Consider the following 18812-nt stretch of genomic DNA (forward strand, 5'->3'; position numbering starts at 1 on the left):
AGCTGACGAAATATAGAATTTGTCTAGGGTTTCCAGGTTGGCCTTTAAAGAAATAGTCATCATCTACTATAAATAGGTCTAAGCAACGTTGCAGTAGGATTATATTGAAATTTACTGAAAATAATAACGCAAGAAATAGAGAATTGTCAATGTCCTCAAATAAAATAAAACATCATCAACGACAAAATACATTGAAACTTCACCAAAAACTCAACTGAACTGAAACGATGATAAATATTCATAATATTATAAGCAACATGCCATGGGTTTAAAACAACTGGACATTTTATACAACTATTTTTATTTTAATAAAGTTTAGCAATTTCCTTTGTTTAGGAAAGGGAACACATATTGGTATAAGTTATTAAAAACCTCCACGAAAACCTAATAATCGAAACAATATCACGAAAAATATTTTTTTAAACATACGCTTTAAAAACATTGTGTTATAACGATTTTTTAGTTTGAAGTGTTCTCAGGTTTTTCTAAGGATTTTTCAAAAACATCTCAACATAAGTAGCGAAATGACACGTACTGTACATTAATATATTGACAAGCAAAATCCCACAACACAGAAATGTCACGTCTCAATGGGTGCTAATTTCATACCCTGAGATTTCAAAGAACATTAAGTATGTCGGGATACCTTATTTGTTTTACAGGGAGCTTAGTTGTATCACAATATAATTTGTAAAATAGTTACCATTTTCCCAAAGAGATCAAAAGCATCCATCGTTAATATTTTATCGCTCCAGGGAAACATTTCCCCAGTGTAGTGTAGGGAAATTTTACACAAAACGACCTTATTGCTATATAAAATGGTGCAGTTAAAATGCAGCATAAAGCTATGTTTCTACTGTTTTCTTCAGATAAATTACCATATTATTGCTACAAACAATTTCAAATGATCTGTTTCCTACGATAGGCCGATACTTGGAATTGATTTGGTGTATTAATTCATTGATGCAGAGGACACTTCTTGGAGAGATATATTTCACAGATGGCAGATCTGAATCCAGTGGGCATTTGCAATAGTGATATGATGCCGTTTTAAGTTTGTCCATTTCTCCTGCATCAATCAGCCACTACATCAAAATGGTCAACTCAGCCAGGGGTTTAAAAAGTGTTCTTCGAGGTCTGTTGTAATTGCAGACACTAGGAGGCCTACGTACACCCACACGATCCAATCTTTTTTTAGTCGTTTGTACTTGATAAATAAGTTTGTAAGTTTGTACCTTGTTAAGTACGGTAGATACGGAAATACTAATCTGATGAGATCTATTTTAATTTAGCGGATTGATATACAACATCCTGTAAACGTAAATCAAATCTTAGAGATCAAATAGACGCATTACAAAGGAATTTACCAAACATTTCTGTAAGTAATAATAAGAAATGCAACCATAAGTTCGTCATGTTTTAGCATAATTAAAATGTTTAACGGTTTACCTTTGATCTACTATTACTATGAACGGAAGTTGTTACCACACGGATTGGTTTCTACGCATAGTACAGCGCGTTCGTTAGAGGCCTGGTGTGAGTCGGTAGAGTACCTATTTTACATACCAATTCTATCAAAATCATAAAGATCAAAGAAAAGCTCAAAAGCTAGCAATGAAAACAAATAAAGAAAATATGAAATTAGTGGAATAATTATTTATTCATAACTGTACACATTTGACAAACTTATGCAAAAAAGTCAACATGTCACAGAATAATAACAATGTCTATTACTGTATATACAATTACTTTTAAAATATACAAACACAACCCAGATTTATTGCTTTTAAATTGGATAATTTTTTCAAAGAAAAGTTTTAAAATGAAATGAAGATCAGATATAAATGAACTAATGGAAAAACAGTGTATGAAATTATGTTTACTGCATTAAAAAAATGGAAAAGAGAATAGGTATTGTTCTAGGAATGATTTGAATAAATGATGGTGATTAGACAACAGTGATATTGAAGATGCTAATGATTAAAAACACACTTAAGTCAACACTTAAGTACTAAAAATGCTTACAGTACATATCATTGGGAAAATGTATGTCTTCAAAAGTGACTTAAGATGGTTCTTAAAATACTTCTTCCACAACTACAAAATAACAAAGTTAATAAAAAAAGATTCACATGAAGAAAGTTTTTCTTATTGCACTATTATTATTTGTTATATTATACCAATCAACTGAAAACTACTTGAAAAAAATATATTTCTTAAATCTAAAATGGAAAAGAGCAAGATGTGCCCAATTTAAAACATAAATTTAGCAAGATATAACTTAAATGTGTAATTGAAATAGGATAACGCCTAATTATATGCTTAATACTACTTAAAGTGATAAATTTCAATTTGTAAAAAAAGGTTATGTTTAAATTTCAAATGTCATTAAGATACCAATGTTAAGTAGAGTATAAAATAATTTATTAGTTCTTTTAAAATATGAAATTTATTGAAAACACATTGGATACCACGTTTAAGTTAAAGAATGAGTCACAGGCAACTAATTCTATGGGGGACCTGATTTGAGTTTCCTCGCTTAAAAACAGAAGGTCAAAAACTTCCTTTCACTACTTATAAGATTTCTCAACACTTGCACCTGCAAAGCTGGAAAGGAAACTTGCTGGAACATGTAGACTAAACTTACTGGAACACATAGGCTAGGCTTACAAGCAAGTCACTGAAAAGGCTTTCCATGTATTACATAACAAGCCTTATCAAGGAGGAAACATATAGGCTAGTTAAGTGGGTTTATCTGAAATTGGATGTATTTTTGGATGAGTAAAATTACGATTTAGTGAGTATGTAGAAAAAGATTTAGTTAGAAAGAGTTGTAGTTTCCATATTATTAATATTCTAAAAATTATGGTGAAACAGAAATTACTTTTCGTGAACATTTTGCATATAAAGATACCTGTAAATGCTGTTTATAAAAGATTTTTACACAAATAAAAACCAACTAAATACAGAAAAAACAGAACATTTGTTGATTTCATTAGAATAAATGATTTAAAATTTAAAAATAATAATTTAATTTAGAACAGCTATAACTAAATATAATAAAAAGTATTAAAAAAAACCCCCAAAAACTGTAAAAAAAAAAGAAATACAAAAAACCCACAAAAAAAAAGAAACTCCTTCCATCCAAAAAAAAAAAAAAATTTATTAAAAAAGCAAAAAAAAAAAAAAACAACAAAAACCTGAAAACTGCACAAAATGAAAGAATTGGAACAGATTTTTGTAAACCTGGAATGCAAACAGACAGAGAAAGAAACACACTGTTTATATAATAAATAACTAGCCAAAATATACAAATTAAAGTAACTTATTGTTTTTACATATTACTTCTATTGACATATTCATATAACACATTACTAAAATTCTACATACCCTTTAACAAACATTACTGCAGCAAACAGCTTTAAAATGCATATAGCAGTAGCAAATAATGCAACAAAATGCATACAATCATTTAATAGTATTGTAATAAAACACTGCAGCAAAATGCATAAAATCATTTAATAGTATTGTAGTAAAATACTGCAGCAAAAATGCATAAATCACATATGGAATAAAATAATGTTTAGTAATCATTGTAGTTAAAATATCAAGAAGAATGAAAATTCTCTATCCAAAGTCTTGGTCTTCTTTAACAGGACAGGACTTTAAATAATAAAAATTCTGTTACTTGGTTATACCCAGAAGTGGTCATGGAATTGTGGGCAAGAAAGTGAACACATTAGTGTGCACTTACAAATTCAGCAAACAGAAATATTAAATGTTAGTAGTATTTAGATATAAATATTTTAACATCTTAAAACATAAATTATGTTAGTAGAGCTACTGTAGGATTCAAACCAAGCACACTTGATTGGTTAGCAACAAGATATTCCGTACCACAACATTAGGAGGGGTGTCACGAAACCTAAGACCACGAAAGCTAAGACCCCCTAAGACCTAAGATCACGAAAGCTAAGACCCAAGACATAAGATTACAAATTTTTATCTTTCGCACCTGCCTTGTATTTTAACTCCCAACATTTATTCTGAATACCACACCTTAGAATTGGCACTTTCATGAAAAAGAATCACATAAAAAGTAACAAATACATTTTTAAATTGATGATTTTACAGACGTTTTTCTTGCACACAAAATGACTAGCCTACAGTACAGTAGGCCTACCCCATGTTCAATGTTTTTGTTTCTATGGAACGTCAAAAGAGCAAAAATTATATAGAGGGCTGAAAACTCTGTGGAGTCCATCTACAGTGTGGATGGAACAATGTAAAATTAAAATTGTAATGATAATAGTATAATCAAGCAAGTACGAAGAAATAAATACTGGCAAATAAATTTTAATTTAAAAATCATGATAAGTTTTTTTGTTTCTTTTTCTTATTATTGTTGCTCTTTTGGCGCTCCATAGAAACAAAAACATTGAGCATGGGGAGCTCGAGGAGTTACAGTATACAAAGAACACGTCTGTTAAATCATCAATTTAAAGAATTTATTTATTTGTTTTTATGTGTTTCTCCTTCTGAAAGTACTTATAAGTCCTAATTTTAAAGTGTGGTATTTAGGATAAAGTTAGTCAACAAATTTGGAGTCAAAATACAAGAAAGGCAGGTGCGTAAGAAAAACATCCTCTGAACCAACACAATGGAGTAAATATATACCAACAAACAACCCGTCAAGTTTGTTTGTTGTAAAGAAAAAATATACATTTACTCAACGGGCGAAAATAATCGGAGTTTAATCTATGTTTTGCGGTAGTATTAAATTATATTTATGGTAATAAATGAAACCTACTGTGTTTAAAATTATGTATGGATAAACAAGTATTGTTTTTAAGCTGTAGTATATCTTAGAATTTGTAATCTTAGGTCTTGGGTCTTAGCTTTCGTGATTCTTAGGTCTTAGGGGGTCTTAGCTTTCGTGGTCTTAGGTTTCGTGACACCCACATTAAGAGAATACCCCTGGCCCCATTCTCAATAAACGTTCAATATGATTCACTTCCCACACACCTTTGAACCAGCTTTTTCCACCTTTTAAACATGTCATTACCCTTTTTGACAAAACGTTCAACTTCAGCCATTATATTAACATGTTTTACTGACTAATAGCATCACATTAACAGTGCGGCAGTGAGATGTTTCTGATGGAAAAATTGTGATAGTTGCATCATGCACAAGTTAAATGGTGAAGCTATATCAAGTTTCAAGTTTATTGTTTCACACAACACAATACAATATGAACAGAAACATAAAATAATAAATACAATTGTGTGAGGAGGACGCATTAAGCCAAGGCTTTAAGTTTGGTCCTCCAGATATAGCTCTATATAGCTCTGTCTACACTACCAAACTAGTTTGACAAAAAAGTATGGTAGTGATATGCCCACATATGGAAGTGATATGCCCACATATGGAAGTGATATGACATCATCATGTCTACAGTATATATATGAGCACTTCACATTTTTTTGTCACATAAAGTTTGATAGTGTAGACAGAGTTTAGATGATGGTGTAACTGTCAAGGAAATGCAGACTATTATTGAAACTCTGGCACATACACAAAGTTTTGAAACACAATGTTTTAAAAGTTTTAAATCCAATAATAATATTCATTATTATACATACTACATAAAATTGATTACTGCTATCAACAATTTATTATAGTAAAAAGTTTGGACGAAGGGCAACGAGGGCAGCATTTTTTTGGACATCAGAGTTTTTTTAAAGACAAAAGCCGCTGGGTTTTACTCTAATCTAATTTACTGAACATTTGTTCATAATTGGTAAAATACAATACATGTATTTAAATATATTTTACAATCGATAGAAAGACATCAAAATTGGATACCGTAGAAATACAAGCAAGTTTAAAAGTTGGTTTCTTCATCGACCGATGACGACAAGATATAGCAGCATTGAAGGAAGACGGTCTTGTGCAATATGATAATGCCGCAGCGTATTAGGTCAAAGGTCATTGCTTATGTTTTGTTGGCGATCTGTTCTGTTTCAATGTCTCGTGACACTAGCTTGTAAACCTGCCACAGAAAGAAAAGAAATATCTGTGATTAAATCTGACTTGGAATAACACAGACATGTACAAATGAATTGACCGCAGCCCTGAGAATACCTGTGTTGGCTAACTTAATTTTAAAAGGTGTGAAATTTGCCATATTAGTGTCAAATAGAACATGTAGATCTTTATTCCCAAATAATAATACATTTTTTGTTATCATTTTAAAAGACATGTTACTGTAGATCTTTATTCCCGAAATAATAATACATTTTTTGTTAACATTTTAAAAGAAAAAATATTACCAGTATTGTTAACTGATAAAATCCTCTCAGCAATGTAAATTAATTTTTATTCTTGCAGAATATCTCATTTTACCACATTTTCAAGGCTTTTAATGTCAGAGTGGTTAAAAAAAATTCAGACAAAATATCAAAATAGTTTACGACTGTCTGGAGAGTTTATTAGAATAACACGGAGAAAATTAAAAGCAAATGTACTTGTTGACTTTCACCTGGAGGTAAAGTTTAGGAGGTGTGTAGGTGGTAGGAGGCCTTTGTTAGTCCCAACCCTGCTGGCTATAACACGACACATTGTTAATAGAATTTAATTGTTTTGGATTATGTTTCTGAGATCATAATTATCAATGAAAACAAAGTTTTGGTAGAGCGTGAACTGGCTGAAGAAAAAGGACATATTTTATTATGTCCTTTTGCTTAAAAATATCATATAGAGAAGAATTTATGAATAATAATAAGATAAGTATGAAAGGGAGAATGTGTTAAGTTCTTATTATAGGTGTCTTGGTAGGGAGATAGACATTTTAAGTGTTAAGAATTTGTGAGACCTGTGCATACAATGTTTGACAAATTAAAACGATCTATCAATGTTTATTGTCATTTTACTGTACAACATCTCAACAAATACAATATTTCCCAAACTGCACAACGATGCAACAGGGCAAGATAATCTGAATCGAGGTGTTTCATCCTGCTTTGTAAGTTAATTACAAAGTGTTCCTTTCGGTACAAAAGACGGAAATCTGACATGTTTCACGTGTAGATCTGGTGAGCTTGATGCTACAACAGGTGCAGTATGATCGGGTGCAAGTGTTTAAGCTATTAAACAATCGCTTCATTCAACGACCTATTTGTGGCTTAGTGAATGACGTCATATCTTTGATGCATTGTCATCTAAAGCTTCAGTAAAATGTATAATGCTTACTACTAGCATTAGTGTAGTGGATTACCAAAACTTTGAAAATGCGGATTAGATTAAGATATGATTGCATTAAAATTTCTTTTGTGCACTGAAGACATTGTTATACAACTTACACTACAGTAATAAAGGCTTTGAGACTGTGGAAGAAGATCATTCCCATTTAGGTTATTTGAAGCATTTAGAGCACTGATATCTAAATTCTCTAATTTATCAATGGCTTTGAAATTGGATTAGAAAGTGCTAGGTGAGCTGGAGAATTGAGCAACTCCACTTCCATTGAAATATTCCAGTACTACACAGCTTTTCGACGAAAACTAGCTCTACTAATCAAATCCTGTTGTCTGGCTTCTGTGCACCGAAAAGATATGCTATAAATTATGGCGCATCTCAGACATTTGAATATTTTACATAGGTCTAGTGTATCGCAAATAAGAAGTGCTGGCAAATCTTAATAATTTTGTTCTTCCACAATGCTCATCACTTAAAATTACCTCTAACCAAACTTGACTGACCTTTACATCACTTATCATTAACAAAGTTATCATATCTTGACCCCCACTATGACAATTACACGCATTATTGTCATAGCGATTAACATACTAGCGGATCAATCATCATTTTTTCATTTGTCGAAATCAAATGAAACAATCGGAAAACCCATGCTGTTCTATAATGATTCAATTACGGAATAACATTGACCGCTTCAAAAATCTCCAAAACCTAGCCATGTAATTAAGCGACTTAGGAGCGGCACAGAATTATAGGACACCAATAATCACGAGCCTAGCTGGGTGCTGGTAATGGTATACGTGAGTCTCTTTAAGGGAGGTCTAGTCGGGTTTGAGGTGGATGCTGTTTTGCCAGTGCAAACATTTGAATGCCTAGAAATATGGAAAACACCACATGTTTAATTTGTCAGAAGCGTGGCGGTACTTTTTAAGGTACTGGTAATATAAGTAGAAGTGAGTATGGGTCTAAAAATCTATAATGCTCTATAAATGACTGAATAATGCTCAAATACTGTATAATCCCATCCACTAATTAAAGCTCACATCTACATTATCAACCTAGTTTGACAAAAAAAGTGTGACCTGCCCAAATATGGTAGAGATACGCCTAAATATGGTAGTGATGTGACATCATCATGTCCATGTATGGGCACATATATATATCACATAAACATATAGAATAAATAAAATATTTTAATTAAAACAAATATTTGTCTTTTTTCATTTCTCCGAAATCTAAAGTGAAACCAAGATCTTATCACAGGTTAAACATTTGTGAAGGAGCTTATACAAAATAATACAAAATATTGAATCTATCATCAATAACCCAAAAATATACTGTGACATGACAATATTTGTCCGATTGTTAGTTTAGTTACAAGTTATAGCAGTTTGAACTTTAAGTCCTTAAGCCTAACTATTATTGGTGTAGGCTATGTCCAGACATTGCTATATCGTTATATACTGTACAAAATTAATTTGTTGTTCTTAAAGATGTATTGTCCCCCTGAAAAAATAATTATTTAAATTTTTATTGTTGAATATGCCATTTAATGTCTTATAACAGTTATCCACTTTGACCAAAAATTAGATCGAAAAAAAATTTGTTTACCTAAAAAAACTGTAATTTAAAGCAAAAAATAGTCAAATTGGCTGCCTGTCAATGGATTTTTGGTTGAATTGGGTCTGGTTTTTTTTTCTACAGAAGTGGTTAACTTTATTAAAACTACAAAATAACCTATTCAAAGTCTGATTTAATTAATCTTCATTTTTCATGATTTTGGGGGACAATACATCTTTAATAATATTGAACTAGACAAAATTCTTTACATTTTGTTGGTGAATTTATGCAAAATTATTAAATCATTATTATCGGTAGTCTCAGAAAAAAAAACAACAAACAAGCTTTTGTTGAAATAAAAGCATGAACTAGAGTCTGGAAGTTGAAAAGGTGAAGAAAATCTTTTAGCCTTAAATAACTAAACATACTATGTGTAAATTATAATACCAATATTTTACTGGTTAAACTCACAAATCAAACACACACACACAAATATTGATACATATAATATCACTTTAGTATTAGCCTTTGTGATTAATGACATTACTACATTAAGTGTGATAACTTGGGCCAGTTCTTTGCAACTTTTATTACTCCCTTACCACATCCAGGCTAGTTTGAGATTTACGACATTATCCTAATAGAGACCGGATATGAATTATTGACATAAGGGTATTACTGGAGTAAAAATAGAAAGTATAATGTGCAGTCAACTGTTATGCATGATGACATCGGGGAAAAGTTAGAATAGTAGGCCTAAAAAAACAAAAATAAACTGGTAGTGGTAAGTGTATCTAAATTTGGCCAGTATAGACTCTAACCTAACCCTCCATGATATATGTGCTACACACAAGATACTGTATTATGGAATTTACCTATGACACTGGACAAATAATTGTCACATGTGACAGCTTTCAATGTGTTGGTTAACCTTGGGCGTATGAAGCTGGGTGGTACATAGTATAAACTAATTGTATTCAGGCATCCAATACAGAATGGTACCCACAAAAAGTTCAAATGTCAACAAACAAATTATCCCTTCCTAAAACATTTAATTAGTTCACCAAATTGTGGCAAAATCCCATCTGTTCTATTATTCTGAGCCACATCAATAAAAAGCACAAACCATTTTTAATCAGAATTAGCTGTTGACCGAATTTATGATGAATAAAAACGTTTAAAAAAAACAATAAAAGTTACTGTTTGGTGTTTATTGCTGTTGAAGGTTTTGTAATCAAAAGTCAAACGTAATAAAATAATTATATCTTCAGGCAAAAATCTTAAATTAAAAATCTCTTTAAACCTGCACGTATCTTTATTTTAACTTATTTATTCTACGTTTTTATTATTGTCATGTACATTTGTTACGCAATATAAATTGAGGTACTATAAATATCGTAAAAAACTAGGGTAGGCCTATTTCTCCCTTGTTGCATGTGTGAAGGAATTAGATAAATAATGCTCTTATCTTTCCTCACCCTCCCTCCTCTTTTCAAGTGTTTGCATAGAATACTTATTTAAATTGACAGACGTAATTAACTTGTAACAACAAAGTTTTGAAAAAGTGAAATGAAAAAACAAACTGAAAAAAATTTAATTGAATTACTTTTTAACCTTCTAAAACACTTGGCATTTACCAAGACTATTGTTTAGATGAAAACTAAAAAACAATTAGAAACCACAGTGTGAAAAAAATACACATGTTGGAACACTCCTATGAAATGAAAACCTCTGGGACACAATCCTATGAAACAAACAAGTGGAAACGGCCAATCCCTATTAAGGGGTCACCACACCCTTTGGGGACACTTTGCTAGATAATGAAGATTTCCCCTTATAGAGGTTCTATACAATACCAAATATACATTTTTACTCATGGTTGAGGACAATGCAACAATTAGTTCAAAAGATACTAAATTCATTTCTGTATCGCCATGGCAAACTATTAATTTTGACTTTTATTGTTACTTGTATTTTTGCCATGATAAATAGCTAATAAATAAAATCTGTTTTTAAGTTCACTATTAAATTAATTAAATTTAGTGGTCTTTATTTAGAGAAAAACTGATGAAGTAAATGCATTTTTTAAAAACTGTGTTGAATATTAAATGTATATGCACAGCGAATTGATGGAATTTGATACACTATAAAGAAATTTATAATCAGCTTGCAACACTATCCGTACTTCACTCGTTGTATCCTTCATTTAGCAGTTCCTCTTCCTCACGCGATCCTATAATTACAACATCAACATCATCAAAATAAACTCGTAAGTGAAGATCATGAACTTTCTTTATCAAACTCTAGAAACTCAATAACAAGTTTAATGTTCGTATGTTACTTTCACAGGTCTTAACACAGAACTTTAGAACCTTTTCATGTAGCTCAATTAAGCACAGTTTGTACGTATGACTTCGTAATCAATTTGGGAAAAACAGCATCTAAAAAAACCAGCTATAACAATTTTTATGTCATATTTATTTATTTATTAATATTTATACTGGGCGACCTCTTCAGTCAAAGACTGGTCTCCCAGAGGGCCCAGTTGAAGATCAGCGGCTGTGATGTACTGGTACACCTTGGTAACCCCCTACTCGTCTCGAAAGATGTACTAGGTTCTTTAAAGTGCACATGAGCTAGATGTGTACACTGGACCTACGGTTTATAGTCCTTATCCGAGAAGACTTGTTCTACCACCAGAACCATAAAGCGAGTGAGCCTCGAACCCTTGCCAATGTTATGGCTACGTAATTACGATTCCACTGTGTTAACCGCTCGGTCAATCAAACCAAACATCTAGGTTGTATGTTTGTTAAAGTGAAACCTATAAATATAAATATAGCCCCGCCTCCTTTAATACACCCCCACCCCCTTTTCAGGAACACCGCTATAAAGGAATACTTTTTAGTGAAGTGAACTAGAGGCAAACTTACGCGGACACTACTGTACGTTTCCAAAGTTGTACCTTAATAATGGGTTATTTTCTTTATATTCTTATAATATTCAGTAGTACTCTATCAAGGGGACACATTCAGTCCCTAAAGCTTGGTTCCCACTAGAACGTAACGCAAGGACGTAAACGCAACGCAAGCGTTTTAACCAATGACAAGCGAAGTTATAGACAGTTAGCAATCACAAGCGAATAAGCCATCGCTTGTGATTGGTCAATTCACTTGCGTTGCGTCACGTCCTTGTGTTGCGTCGCCAGTGGGAACCACGCTTTAATAACAGTGTTCTCTGGATAGATGGGGTTCGACTGTATATGGTTCATAGTTTAACCTCAGTGCTTCTAGTCCAATCAGCACTCAATTTCACGATTGACTCATCATTTAACCTTTTCATTAGCAACCCCGAGAGGATAAAAAAGTACATTGAATTTATCTGTTTAATAAACAAAACAAATATCAAAATAGATCATAATACTAATAGACTTAATTGAAAGTATTATTAGTTTTATTTTTAGATGTTGCTGCACTAAAAATATATCTAGCCGACTAGAATTCTAATGTCAAAGTGAAATACACAATATGGTACAAGGATTTGCAGGCTTGTATGACTCTTAAAAGTATAAATGGATTTAGATGGTATAAAAAATGGCCCTACAATGATGGATAGGTCAACATAGGGTCATCCGATGCAGTTGTTATTTCACAGTTCATGTATGTATGTTTAAAAGTTTCATTTCGGGATTGAAAATCTTAATGCAAAACTGTTAAGGTTTGTAAAGGTATGCCACATTACAGTATATTAAAACAAACTTTAGTATAAAAAAAAAACCGGTAACATTAAAGGCCCATTTACACTAGGACAATAGCGATCGATCTAGGATGAAAAATTAAAGTCTCATTTACACTAGGACAATAGCGATCGATCTAGGATGAAAAATTAAAGGCCCATTTACACTAGGACAATAGCGATCTATCTAGGATGAAAAATTAAAGTCCCATTTACACTAGGACAATAGCGATCGATCTAGGATGAAAAATTAAAGGCCCATTTACACAAGGACAATAGCGATCGATCTAGGATGAAAAATTAAAGGCCCATTTACACTAGGACAATAGCAATCGATCTAGGATGAAAAATTAAAGGCCCATTTACACTAGGACAATAGCGATCAATCTAGGATGAAAAATTAAAGGCCCATTTACACTAGGACAATAGCGATCTATCTAGGATGAAAAATTAAAGTCCCATTTACACTAGGACAATAGCGATCGATCTAGGATGAAAAATTAAAGGCCCATTTACACTAGGACAATAGCAATCGATCTAGGATGAAAAATTAAAGGCCCATTTATACTAGGACAATAGCGATCGATCTAGGATGAAAAATTAAAGGCCCATTTACACTTGGACAATAGCGATCGATCTATGATGAAAACTTTTCTTTTGGTTTATGTATTTTAATAGAATAATAATAGAATTACAGTAATAGAAATAGATTTTATAATTTTTACAAACCAATTTGTATAAATTGCAGAAATACACATATACAATATAAAAGTTAATAATTGACAGGCCTCAATTATTACCTACTTAATTTAAAAGATAATAATAGAAACATTTATATGTCTGCCTGACGTGGATTAATAATCGTTACGCGGTAATCCCCACACAACCAAAAAAACCATCTCACTCGCCCTCGCTAAAGAGCACATCACTTCCCAAAAAGTGCATAGTATTAACCTACGTAGCATGCGGCTGATTTAGTATGACCTAAACCTTTTCTATCTAAATAACAGTAATCAGATATTCCTATGGGAATACAACTAGGATTATATGACCTAAGCCATGGATAAAAAATCAAAAACAAGTCATAGCATTTTAATGCTTTTTTAATGCTTTTTTAATACATTGGTAACAAGTCTCTGATCCATTATGTTACTAACTTTTGTGTTTACTCATTAAAAACAAATAAATTTTAACATAGTATAATTTAGAAAAATTTGTTTAAAATTAAAGCCTGAATAATAAAAGTCTCTGAAACAATGCGATAAATTCAAATTACATGCATTCTTTTGCAAATGACAATCTGATCGGTTACTCGCAAACATCTAGCAGTCATCTACTCCCACTGCTCGCATATAAATGCTAGGTCTTCTCAAAACAGCGCTGTCGAAAATGCATAATATTTTTGTTTTCTCTGTGTCCTCGTCATATTAAAGAAAAAAATATTGCATGATTGCAGTGTGTCTATTGCATTCTGTCATGCAAACAAGATACTCATGTTAGTACAGTAATGTATGCTTCTATTTTTAATACTTACCAGGGTGGTAGCTTGAATAAGCCGCCTTTGCCAGCCCTGTCATGTTGCTATACTTCATGGTAGAGTAAAAATGTGACCCTTGACCTTCATCCAACTGATTTGTTCTGTAAAAAAAATCAAATGTATTAGTATTCATTTTGTGACAATAAATACACAATTTATAGCATGTTAAATTTGTTGTTTGATGTGAAATGTAAAGGTGATACACAGTGTCGATGTCATTATGAAGCTTTCAATTTTCAAAGTTTTATGGCAACCTAATTTTCTTCTGGGGAAGGACCCTGTTTCGGTAGAATAATGTACTAATGAAAACCATTTAAATGATGCGTTTACAAGCAGAGGCAGACATAGAGGGCTATGACCCACTACTTCCATTTGATAGCTTTAAAAAAGGCAAAACAAGTTTTATGGAAGTCTTCAGGGGAAGGATTCTGAAACCTCCTATTCTCCTATACCTTTCTTAAAATCCAGGATATTCGGCTGAGAAGGATATAAAATATACTAATAAAAGGATACATAAGGATATACAGTATAGAACAATTTAGTATTGAACTAGGGAATGGTCGTAATTTAAGTTAAATCCTTGTCGCACCAATTCAAAATAAACATTTTCAGTTTCATTTATCAATGAAAGAGAATAATATTTATTTTTAGATCTATTGATGGCTTCTACAATTCTATTGTTTTTACAATTAAATGTAAACTCTTCTAATGACATAGTAAGAATACTATGCTGAACAGACTGTATCAGGTATAGCAATTACACAGCTATTTGTTTGCTATTATTTGCTATTATTGCTCTATCAGGTATAGCAATACACAGCTATTTGTTTGCTATTATTTGCTATTATTGCTGTATCAGGTATAGCATTTACACAGCTATTTGTTTGCTATTTATTGCTATGACCAATCCTGCGCCTTAGTAGAGTGGCTGAACAAGGATATGAAACAAGGATACATACATACGGACCATTGTGTGATAATATGTCATGTCATAGTGCCATGTATCATGCCATGTATCATGCAACTTTTAAAACTGCAATATATACAGTAAGATCCCCTGAATTTGGGACACTAAAATGAAACGATATAGTAAGTTTTTAACATGGTAAACCTATTTCAGGGCACACAAATAATATCCTGTTTGGAAAGTTTCATTTACATCACAAGCAAATCACTCAATTTGTCTAGAGAACTTTGCAATAATGGATTGTTTTATAATTTTCACATTTAGTTAGAATACTGTCCCTAAAGTATTCCAATGTCTATAAAGATATGAAAGGTAGAATATTATATTATAAAATTAGGATATAGGATATAGGATATAGCAACTATTTGTTAGTTGTAAGAGTATTGTCATTTATATCATTGTGTAATATTGTGTTTACGGATATTGCAATTTCTTGAATCATATAATAAAAACCAATTCAAAGAAGTAGATGGTATAGTTTTACGGTATTTTCAGTTTCGCCTTCATTTTAGGGAATTCTTTATATTTTTAAATCCGACTCTGCAACCAATTTATTTTGTCATGGATTCAAAAACTTTCATTCATATGACACATCATGATTAAGTTGGTCTTGTCTAACTTTTATATTTTATAATCATCAGTAATGTTCACATGACCAAGTTGATCATGATCAATTCAAATTAATTATGTTTGTATTCATTTTCTTACAAAGTATATAGCACTGCATGTTCACACAATAAATCATGAGCAAGTTGATCATGATCAACTCAAATTAATTATGTTTGTATTCATTTTCTTACAAAGTATATAGCACTGCATGTTCACACAATAAATCATGAGCAAGTTGATCATGATCAATTCAAATTAATTATGTTTGTATTCATTTTCTTACAAAGTATATAGCACTGCATGTTCACACAATAAATCATGAGCAAGTTGATCATGATCAATTCAAATTAATTATGTTTGTATTCATTTTCTTACAAAGTATATAGCACTGCATGTTCACACAATAAATCATGAGCAAGTTGATCATGATCAACTCAAATTAATTATGTTTGTATTCATTTTCTTACAAAGTATATAGCACTGCATGGTCACACAATAAATCATGAGCAAGTTGATCATGATCAACTCAAATTAATTATGTTTGTATTCATTTTCTTACAAAGTATATAGCACTGCATGTTCACACAATAAATCATGAGCAAGTTGATCATGATCAACTCAAATTAATTATGTTTGTATTCATTTTCTTACAAAGTATATAGCACTGCATGTTCACACAATAAATCATGAGCAAGTTGATCATGATCAACTCAAATTAATTATGTTTGTATTCATTTTCTTACAAAGTATATAGCACTGCATGTTCACACAATAAATCATGAGCAAGTTGATCATGATCAACTCAAATTATTTATGCTCCATCATGTTTCTGTTAAGTTTCTTACAAAGTTTATAACCAGCATTGCATGTTCACACAATAAATCATGAGCAAGTTGATCATGATCAAATGTAAATGTATTTTCAGGAACAGAACATAAACCCAGTTCACCATCTGTCATTTTAACATGATTTTTCCACAATAAAGAAATGGTATTCTATATTTTATGACCTTTGTATTCAATCAAATTTGAATCAGGCCATTAAGTTCAAGAATAGCTTTACTTAACTTTACTTATCTTCCATAAGTTTGATTGAATCACAACCTCTTGTCATTCTCTGAGGGATTCTGAATTGAAATATTTTCTTCTATTCATTGTTAACAAGATGACATAACAGTTGTCAAAGTCACATCAAAATCTTGCCCTGGTATTTTATTTTTTTGTTTGTTATATGGTAAAAGCCACAGTAGTTATATTGTTTTGCACATTCATGCCGAGTTAGTGACAAGCAAATGCGTGAATTTTCAAAGAAATTGGAGTAGAGGGAGCTAAACACCCCTCCCCCAGCTTCAACAATTCTAGTCTTTAACTGTAACAGCATTAGAGCTTCTGAAAAATATGAGTCTCACACAAATTGCATGAGACTTGGTTGGTTTGTTCGCAGTTGGTTAGAGAGATTGGGTCAATACCTGTATGTACATGCTATACACAAGGAATATAGTCCTTTTGGAATAAGCCCACATGCCTCAAATTTGACCCAATTTCATGGACTTACTGTACAGTATGGCAGACAGCACCACAAAACCAATAATTTTTTCAAACATTCTAGCAGAACCAAATAATCAAACTGGACAGGATTATGTGCAAACAGCTGGTAGATACAATCAACAACAGATCCAAAGGGCAGAACATAGTAGGAAGGAAAGATAGAGTTGTACAGGAAATCATAGCAAACGTTTATTAAATGTCCCCACCCTGATTGCTACATGCTAGTGCATTAAGCTCTGTCTACACTATCAAACTTTGTGACAAAACAATCTGATTTGCCCATATATGAACATGATGATGTCATATCACTACCATATTTGGACATATCACTACCATATTTGGGCATATCACTCTAGACCAGATTAACGTCTTCCTCAGATTGTGTATGATATTCATAGTACACAGATATATTATACCCAATATATGTATGTGTCCATTTCATACTTGTTTAATGTGTTTGTCGTGTCATACTATATGTATTAATGGTTTGATACCCCTCCTCAATTTATGCTAAATTTGGACAAAATAGAAAAATTTTCAAACAAATTTTTGCCTCCAGGCACCTAGGGACAATACTACAGAATTATTTATTGTATTTAATATACAGTATAGCATTTTGTACTGCAAAAGTACATTCACCAGCAATGTACAAAATATGTCATTGCCGATAAAGTTAGTTAAAGTGTTACCTGGACATTCGTTGAGTGCTGACTGGTTTACGGCTGCCTGCAGATTGAGGAGGGGGCTTAGGTTTGTGACCGTGAGCTATTGAGTTGCGTTGCAGGGCATCTCGTAAAGAGGATGAAACACTAGAATGAGCCTCAGCAATCTGTAGAAAAGGAAAATAAAAGAAAAATCAAATCAAAATGTTATTTTGCATTGAATCTAAAAGTTTTACCAAGTTTCAACAATTGTTTAAACAACTTCAACTATTCCAACACCTTACTACTGTAGTGGTGTGTTAAATCATTCTGATAGTGCTATTTAATCGATTATTCAAAATTTGCCCTACATCCAGGCTATGAACGTACTGGTCAAACCCAGGGGCCCCGGAGCTTACGGCGGCCAGTGAGCAGGGCGCAGATGAAAAAAAAGGCATTAAACTATGTGTCGAAAAAGGCTAAAAATGCCCAAGACCTCCACAATTGGCTGAAGGGTCCCTAAACAAGAGGCCTCAGGCCTCTGTGTTACGCCACTGCCCTTATCTTCTGCCATGGGTGTAACTAATCACACGATAATTCATTCATTAATTAGTTATTTACAAGCAGCAGAAACAGGCCTCTTCATTCATCACTATTACAACAGTTTGCAATTTAAAAAAAAAAAAAAGAGTTTTAATTTTAACCTTTTGACATTTTCACATTGCCAAATACATGAAGGTATTCTATTGACAGAGGAGTACATTCCTCAGCATCCGAGGTGTGTTTTATTCATTCAGACAATTGCTGTATAAAGCTCTGTCTACACTACTTCATCAAACTTTATGTGACAAAAAATGTGATGTGCCCATATATGGACATGATGATGTCATATCACTACTATATTTGTGCATATCACAACCATATTTGGGCAAATCACATTTTTTGTTTTCACATAAAGT

The 18812-nt window shown here is 32.2% G+C and overlaps 1 protein-coding gene across 2 annotated transcripts in view; it reads right to left on the reverse strand.

Moving 5' to 3' along the window:
* Positions 1–5322: 5322 nt before the first annotated feature.
* Positions 5323–18812, reverse strand: part of LOC140060145 (tubulin polyglutamylase TTLL5-like) — a 72490-nt gene continuing 59000 nt past the window's right edge. For both annotated transcript variants that reach the window (XM_072106233.1, XM_072106232.1), the window contains 3 exons: positions 17902–18041; positions 14087–14190; positions 5323–6052 (listed from right to left, as the gene is read on the reverse strand). In XM_072106233.1, the coding sequence (XP_071962334.1) occupies positions 6024–6052; positions 14087–14190; positions 17902–18041 (273 nt within the window). In that variant the 3' untranslated portion in view covers positions 5323–6023. The remainder of the gene's footprint in view (positions 6053–14086; positions 14191–17901; positions 18042–18812) is intronic.

Source organism: Antedon mediterranea, chromosome 10 (genome assembly GCF_964355755.1).
Source record: "Antedon mediterranea chromosome 10, ecAntMedi1.1, whole genome shotgun sequence".
Taxonomy (NCBI): Eukaryota; Metazoa; Echinodermata; class Crinoidea; order Comatulida; family Antedonidae; genus Antedon; species Antedon mediterranea.